The sequence below is a fragment of the Scyliorhinus canicula genome, chromosome 19 (assembly GCF_902713615.1).
Source record: "Scyliorhinus canicula chromosome 19, sScyCan1.1, whole genome shotgun sequence".
Taxonomy (NCBI): Eukaryota; Metazoa; Chordata; class Chondrichthyes; order Carcharhiniformes; family Scyliorhinidae; genus Scyliorhinus; species Scyliorhinus canicula.
Genome location: NC_052164.1, coordinates 99,882,898 through 99,891,379, shown reverse-complemented (window position 1 = coordinate 99,891,379; position 8,482 = coordinate 99,882,898). Strand labels below are relative to the sequence as shown.

General features: G+C 43.6%; 1 protein-coding gene across 1 annotated transcript; it reads left to right on the top strand.

Moving 5' to 3' along the window:
- On the top strand, positions 1–5,450 carry ttc36 (tetratricopeptide repeat domain 36). Its single transcript, XM_038778604.1, has 3 exons — positions 1–424; positions 1,535–1,723; positions 4,044–5,450. Exons 1-3 carry the CDS (start codon positions 319–321, stop codon positions 4,316–4,318), a joined length of 570 nt encoding a protein of 189 aa, XP_038634532.1. The 5' UTR covers positions 1–318; the 3' UTR covers positions 4,319–5,450.
- Positions 5,451–8,482: the final 3,032 nt, after the last annotated feature.

Here is an 8,482-nt window from a genome sequence, read left to right as displayed (position 1 = left end):
AATGGATTGAAATCAGGGATCTAATGTGGGACCTCGTAGCCTTGTGTGCTTTGGTCTCCTACTGGTTGGTGCCTCAGGGTTTATGCTTTGTTTCTACAAAGCCTGTGTTACCATATATTCTGTGTTTGACGTCACTGCTGTTTACCAGGGCAAGCAGGTCAGTGCTCCGAACATTGGCCTCCGCCCCACAATCCCATTGGCTGGAGTTAAATGTGAAGACAGCCTGTTCAGTCTGAAGTCCACTGCACCAGGTCTAAAGAGGAAACTATTTGAACGAGGCTGTACCTTGGTAAGGAATACTCAAATCAACCCCAGGATATGGCTACCCTCAGTGATCAGATGGTGCTCCAAGTCATCTTCAACCCCAACAATCCCTATGGTGACAACCTTGGGTTGGAAGCAGAGGTAGAGTTAACTGATGATGGTGAGTGTTTTGACAATTTTATTTGGTTATTCTCACTGAAGGTCTCCACACACCCTTTCCAAAATCAGTTTTGCATGTTGGGAAGAAGACAAGATCAGGTTTGGCATTGACACTCGCTTTCTGGATCTGCTGGAGGCTCTTGCTGGACTCGTACATAATGTGCACTTGAGTGCAGCAATTGATGTTTACCAGTGGAACAGTAAAATAGTGAGGGTTATCTGCGCGGGAGCTCACACCCTAGTGGGAGTTAATGGCCAGAATTCTCTGGCCGGTGCGATTAATTTTTCCCGCTGGCAGTGCACCCCCGTCCGTGGGTTTCCGGCGGCATGGGGTGGCTTCAATGGGAAATCTCATTATGGGAAGAACAGAATCCTGCTGCCAGCGAAGGCACGCCACCGAAAAACACGGCTGGGGAACTGAAGAATCTAGCCCAATGCTCGATGGTCAAAACCCAAGGAACCCCCTATCCCAGCAAGAGTCAACACTTTGCGGATGTACGTCCCAGTGATAATCAACACCTGGGGATCCTGTACCACAGTTATATACAGCATACAGGTAGCTCCATAAAGAGTTAGTGCCCAGGAAACCTCTATCTCTGCAAGTCAGCACCCAGAAACAATTTGGTATATCTGTAGCATTGTCCAATATCCCAAACTGATACACAGAATCAAAGTTTGACACCAAACCACATTATGGGACATTAGGTGAAAGGTCATAATCCAGGTCAAATGATTAGGCTCTAAGGGACAAATTAAAAAGACAAAAGAGAAGTGGAGAGATTTAGGGTCTGGGCAGCTGAAGGTATGGATGCCAGTTGGAGGATGATTGACCTAGATGCTCAGGAGACCAGAACTGGAGGAGTGCAGAGAGGGCTGTAGAGATGGATGTCCAGGAGTAAAATGGTGCAAGGGGATCTGCACCCCAGCAAGTTTCATTGCCCAGAGAACCAGTACCCCAGTGAGTCAGTATTTGAGGAATCTCAATATCTCATAAACATTGTTCTTGTATGGAGGGTGACAGGCCAGAGTAAAATAGTGGAGAAGTGAGATTATTTTGGAGCTTTGCTTTATTACCTCTCTGAGTGACACATCTCAAAATTGTTAAATTTAGATAGCAAGTTTGATCCAGCCCTAGTGAAACAGGCTAAAGACTTGGAACTGCATGGAATTTCCCTTACGGAGTCTGGGAATGTGGATGCAGCTGTGGAAATATTCAGTCAAGCCATAGCGATCATTCCTGAGAGAGCATCTGGCTACAACAACCGAGCACAAACTCTGCGTCTGAAAGGAGACACAACAGGTAAAATGTTAACATGGGGACGGGTGGGGTGGGGATGGTGCAAGTAAGGTACAAGATGAGAAATTTTTTTTAATTGGTTGCAGGAGTTTACCTCTGGCAGTTTGTACTCATGGGTACAATGATTGTCTTATTTGGTGAAGGATGAGTGTTGATGAAATTAATGATTGATGCAACCGTTGGGAGAATGGGAAAGTGCACAGATGTGTCATGTGACAGATGACTTCACCAATGGGCCAAATGGATCAACAAGGCAATGAATGTGGGATGGTTATGGGTGATGGATGGAAATACAGTGGTGGATAATGGATAGGTGTGATAATTAATGGATGGAGTGACTGCTTTGGTGATGGAAAGCTAAGATGGTGGATGGGGTAGTGGTTAGGTGGCATGATTAATAAGCTTATAGATAGATGCAGTTAAATATAGATCAGTCAAAGAATGATGAGTGCGGTGATTGGAACTGGCATGTGGTAGTTCCATCTGCTCAAATCTTACACTTCAAAGTTACAGGAATCCAAAATTTATCAAATTACATCCTTACATGTAATTTCTATTCATTCATGTGTAATTTCAGCACTGAGGACACCCAACAGCTGAAACAGATTCTTCCCTTACAATCACAGTTACTTTCAAGCCAGGATCGATGACAGTGATATTGTCATGTGCGAGTACCTTTAAGAAATGGGTGTTTATTAAATAGCTGTAGTGGGTGTACCTTTAAGAAATGGGTGTTTGTCAGATAGCGGGTGGAGCTGGGCTGTCTGTCTTTCACTTTCGTTTTTGAGCATGCAGCTACAGTGTGTTTTAGTTTCGTTTTGAGAGCTGGATAGCTGCAGGATCGCTCTGCAATCTAAAGGCTGTCTCCAGATCATTTGGATGATTTCAAAGTGATAACTGCTCTCAGTAGAGAATTTAACCTGATCTCTGTGTTAAAAAGGGTCTTTTGTCTTATGGATGTTGCAAGGAAAGATTAAGGATTACTTATAGAATATTGTATCTGTGGGGATTATTGCTGTTGATAGTTGTTAAGATGTTTACTGTGGGTTTATAAAATGTTAACTGGTTTCATAAATAAACAGTGTTTTAATTTAAAAGTACTTTAAATCTGTTGCATCACACCTGTAAAGTGGGCTCGGGTGCTCCCCATAACCACAATCTATTAAAAGTTGTGGGTCAGGTGAACTCCATGATAGACTTTGGGGTTCTCTAAACCCTGGCCCATAACAATAGGAGGAAGGAACTCAAGCTGATTTCATCTTCCTTAGTCCAGATTAACACCAGTTGTAATGTACAAATCTGTCAACTAAATTTAAGGTGGCTCGTAGGGCTACAGACTGAACTCAGCAGATGTTAATGGTCAAAAAATAAAGGGAGGGAAATGTGATAATATGCATAAAGCAATTCTGTATATAGTATTATACACGACCTCTGACCAGCAGGTGGCAGTGTACGTCCACCGTGCAGCTCTGTGCCTCGAGGCAGTTGGGAGTACAGTTGGGTGGATGGACGTATTTTGCAGTAGCTCTATAGTAGTTAGTGTTAGTAGTTTGTTATTTATTTATTCCAGTTATCTTTACCATGCAGTTGTTTCATAATAAATTATTTAAACTAGATATTCTGTAGTGCATCATTCATATCGGCCAGTCTGCAGAACATAACAGGAAATACGTGGATTACAAATCTTGTTTGTCGGGCTTCCCCGGTGGTCCATTGGTTAGCTCGGCACTTTCAGGGAATGATTTTCTTCAAGAAGCATTGATTTTCTTCAAGCAGTTAGAAGGGCAAATGATATGTTATAACCTGTTACGAATAAATTGGGGGATAGAATAAAGAAGTCTTACTATAGTTATACAGGGACTTAGCGAGGCCACTCCATAAGTACTGTTCAGTTGCCGTGCATGTGTGCAATTTTGGTCTCCTTCCCTAAGGAAGGACAAAGGGCTTTGCAGCATAGCTGCTGGGAAAATGTTTCCCCTGGCTGGGGAATCTAGGCACACGGTCACAGTCCCAGAATAAGGGGTCGACCATTTAGAAAAGACGAAAAGCGTCTTCACTCAGTGTCGTTCATCTTTCGGTGCTCAGTTGTTGAGTATCTTCAGGGCTTTGAGCACAAAAGGAATTAAGGGTTGCGAGGGAAAGTAGAGTTGAGATAGAAGATCTGCCATAATCTCGTTGGATGGTGGAACAGGCTAGAAGGACCCAATTGCCTACTTGTACCCCTAACTCTTATGTTCTCATGATTCCGATGATGGCTGACAATCTGAATATCAATTCATGAAGGGACACTCGTCTCACCATTGGATAATGTTGATCATTTCAGGGGCGATGAGTGACCTAAACAAAGCGGTGGAGCTGAGCAGAGGAAGAGGACGGACGGCCAGCCTGGCATTGGTCCAGCGAGGTATCCTCCACCGACTCTGTGGACAGGACCAAGAGGCTCTGCAGGACTTCAAACAGGCAGCAGAACTGGGCAATGGGTTTGCCAAGGGCCAAGTGACCCTCATGAATCCCTATGCAGCTCTTTGCAATCGCATGCTGGCCAAGATGGTGGCCAAGCTCAGGAATCCAGGGCCACCTGCGTCACCCTCTGTTTGAAGGGCTATGGGCTCTATTGGTACAAGAGTTCACTGACATTGTTGATCCTGCCCTTCTGTCGCGAATAATACCTTTGCTTTTAAATAATCTGCCAAGTTTTATCTTTTTTTTTGATCACCATTTCCTCGTTGCCTTTCTGATCCCATGGATGGTTGTAATCTATGGCCTTGACATGTTAGCAAAGGTGTTCCAACTGTTTAACAGGCAGTAACACAGGTCCTGAAGCATTCTAAGCTGCCAAGAGTCAAACCTAAAGGTCACCACTGACCAGCTTCAAAAACAGGGTAACCACCTGCCCTGTATTTTAAGAGGTTGTCCTTTATTTTGACCACTTGCCCTGAGGGCTGCCTTTTGAACCTTATTTCGAGGACAGCCTGTTGGAGACTGAACATTTTTGCTTTCTATGTGCGTGTGTGCACTGTGGATGTTGGGCACTAACCTGCATGCTCTTATGGTCTCCAGCATCCCCACGCTCATTATTTTATTATACATGAATTGGCCACTCTGTTCAAAGGGCTTATTAGAAGAGTGTGCACCTTTTTATTATCAGGAACAGGGTCGGGCACTGGTTATTTAAGTTGAAGTAAGGTGGGTTTTATTAAAAATATTGCTCTCTGTTCATTTATTATCTGTAAAATAATCAACTGGATGATTTATAATTAATTTAATCTCATTAAACTATTAATCAATCTGCCTTTTCTGACTTTGGTGAAGTGTAAGTGGGTCAAGGTAAGAAATAGGAACTGGAGTGGACAGACACCTCTTTGAACCTCTACTCTGCCACTGAATACCATCATGGGCTGATAGTCTGCTGCAACGCCACATCCCAGCCCACTCCCCAAATCCCTCAATTTCGTGAAAGAGCAAAAATCTGTCTGTCTCAGCCTGAAATATACTCAAATGAGTTACCGTTATTGAGTTCTACAGAACAAAGGGTTTTGTTGTTATGCCCAGGATCGCCCAATCACAGGACTAGATAGCAAAGCAGGGCGAGGTCTATCCCTGACCACAGCAGAGTCTGCACATCAGTGAGACCCGTGATGCCGAATAAAGGAGAATATTGTCTGCAGACCTGTAACATAACCACCCCACTGCCTGATTGTCCATTAAAGCCAAGTTTATTGTAAAATGATTTTCTGTTTGAGTACATTTTTGAGTACATTGCGAAGGTGATGAACTTGATTGACATTCATCACTCGCATTATCCCACCTAATATTCAGATGTCCCATTGATACGCAAACAGACAAAGACCTGTACTTCTTTTGTGCCTTTGATGATATCAGGACTCCCCAAAGCACTTCACAATCAACAAAGTACTTTTGAAGTGTATTTATTATTGCCATGTGGGAGCTACAACAAGCTCCCACAAACAGCATTGTGATAATGTTCAGATAATTTATTATGGTGAGGTTGATGAGAAACACATAAAAATAATAATCTTTATCAGTGTCACAAATAAGCTTACATTAACACTGCATAGAAGTTACTGCGAAAATCCCCGAGGTGCCACACTCCGGCGCCTGTTCGGGTACACGGAGTGAGAATTCAGAATGTCCAATTCACCTAACGAGCACTACTTTCGGGACTTGTGGGAGGAAACCGGAACACCCGGAGGAAACCCATGCAGACATGGGCAGAACGTGCAGACTCCGCACAGTCCGGGAGTCGAACTGGGTCCGTGGTGCTGTGAAGCAACAGTGCTAACCACTGTGCCACCCTGCCACTCATATATTGTCTGGGACATTGAGGGGACCACCATTGCTGCTCTTTGATCTTTTATGTCTTCCTCGGATGGAGCTTTCGTTGAATAACTCAACCAAAAGACAGTCCACACTCACTCAGTACTGTAAGTGTCAGCTTAGGATTTTTGTCTCAATTCTGTAGTGACACTTGAACCCATAGCCTTCTTATTGGGGGTGAGTGCTGCCAACTGTGTCATGACTAGCACATCAGTGCCAGAATATTCCATGCCGATAGGGCTACAGGAGCAATGAGATCTCGGTATAGATTCAGCTACAATTTGGGCAGAAAATGGGTTTGCAAAAAAAAACTAATACATTTTTGTTGTCGGTCATCTAGGCCACTAGATGGTGCAATTGCTTGCCTTGGAAGTACAGTGTTCACCATCTTGTGGCAGAAGAGTAAACCAGTGCCAACAATTTAACGTCAAAACAACAAATTGCATTTATATAGCGCCTTTGACACAGATCATCCCAAGGTGCTTGACAATAGTGAACAAGCAGACACAATTTGACACCACGCCAAAGAAGGGTAAAAAGGCCTGGTCAAAAGTAAGTGTGAAGGAGCATCTTAAGGGGAGGAAATTGTAAAGCTTGGCACTTAGATAGCTGAATGCATATCTGGCAGGGATTGTGCAATAAAGTTGCAAAGTATTATATGACAGTCGTGGACCGGGTGCCAGTATTCATCAGTGATACTGTCACAAGGTAAAACACAGAAAAGTAACAAAAGGAATGGACACTTAATTCATGATGGGAGAGTTAGGTGAGACCAACAGCTCGTTCAAAATTGTATTTTTAATAAGATTCCTGAGGTTCATGAACAAAAATTAATTTTAACAAAGGCACTTGGCTTTCCGATTTCATTTTGCTGGTTTTCATTTAACGGATGAATCCCAAACTTTGATTTTAATAATAATCTTTTATTGTCACAAGTATGAAGTTACTGTGCAAAGCCCCTAGTTGCCACATTCCGGTACCTGTTCGGGGAGGCCGATACGGGAATTGAACCCGCGCTGCTGGCCTTGTTCTGCATTACAAACCAGCTGTCTAGCCCACTGAGCTAAACCAGCCCTTCCTTGTCTATCTTTAAACTGCACAAGGCGGTTGGGCTTTTTTATGTCCACAGAACATGGTTCTTTCTCTGACCAAGGTTTTTGCCCCCCCCCCCTTTCCTGAAATCTCTGTATGTGTCTGCAAGTCAAATGATGTCTGTCTAAACTGAGTGCCGTGCGATCGGTTCCTACTTAGAGGTTCCATTCGTTAGAATTTCTTTTAATTAGTTTATAGGATGTGGGCGGCGCTGGCTGGGCCAGTGTTTATTGCCCATTCCTGAGAGCATTTAAGAGTCAACCACATTACTGTGGGTCTGGAGTCACATAATAATAATAATAATCGCTTATTGTCACGAGTAGGCTTCCATGAAGTTACTGTGAAAAGCCACTAGTCGCCACATTCCGGCGCCTGTTTGGGGAGGCCAGTACGGGAATTGAACCCGCGCTGCTGGCCTTGTTCTGCATTACAAGCCAGCTGTTTAGCCCACTGTGCTAAGCCAGCTATAAACTGTGCTAAACCAGCCCCATGTAGGCCAGACCAGGTAAGTTCGACAGATGGGGCTTTTTTAAACGACAATTGACAATGGGTTTGATGGTCATCGTTAGACTTTGAATTCCAGATGTTTTGTTATTGAATTCAAATTTCACCGTCTGCCGCATTGGGATTCGAGCTCGGCTCCCCAGGCAATGACCATGGGTCTCTGTAATGCTAGTCCAGCGACAATACCACTACGCCACTGCCTCCCATAGAGTGGTTTCAATGGTCAAGTTGAGTGCGGAGTAAGAGGAAGCTTTTCTGTGTGAAAACAAGAAGCTAAACCGTGAGACTCAGACAGCAAGATAATACGGCCTTTGCAAAGACACCACATAACACAGTATACTGCCAAGACTGTCAGAGCTATAAAGGCCAGGAGGCCACAAATAAATAAAAGATTAGCGTCTGTATTGCACACCGTGGCAAAGAGTTGATGGTTGAAAGATCAGAAGCATAGAAATGCATTGAAGGATGCCAGTCAGCCCATCGAGTTTGCTGGCTCCTGCAACGAGTAATCCAGTTAGTCCCATTGACCCGCTCTTTCCCTGCAACATTTCTTTTCTCCAAGTATTTACTCAATTCTGTTTTTTTAAAGGTGACAGCTGGATCTATATCTGCCATCCTATCGGTGCATTCCAAATCCTAACCATTTAGTGTATTAAAAATAATCTCCCTGGTGACACATCTGGGTTCTTTTGCCAATCACTTTAATTCTGTACTCACTGATTCTCACCCCTTTACCACCAGAAATAGATACCCCTTATTTGCTTGATCTAAACATTTCCTTTATCATTGTTAGGATATCGCACAAAGATCTCAAACACAGTTTCATTA

Bases quoted from the DNA above. Each gene is read 5' to 3' on its own strand.
- ttc36 (XM_038778604.1), top strand. From the start codon at position 319: ATGGCTACCCTCAGTGATCAGATGGTGCTCCAAGTCATCTTCAACCCC. The intron at 425-1,534 runs GTGAGTGTTTTG...TGTTAAATTTAG, and splicing joins GGTAGAGTTAACTGATGATG to ATAGCAAGTTTGATCCAGCC. The intron at 1,724-4,043 runs GTAAAATGTTAA...TGATCATTTCAG, and splicing joins TCTGAAAGGAGACACAACAG to GGGCGATGAGTGACCTAAAC.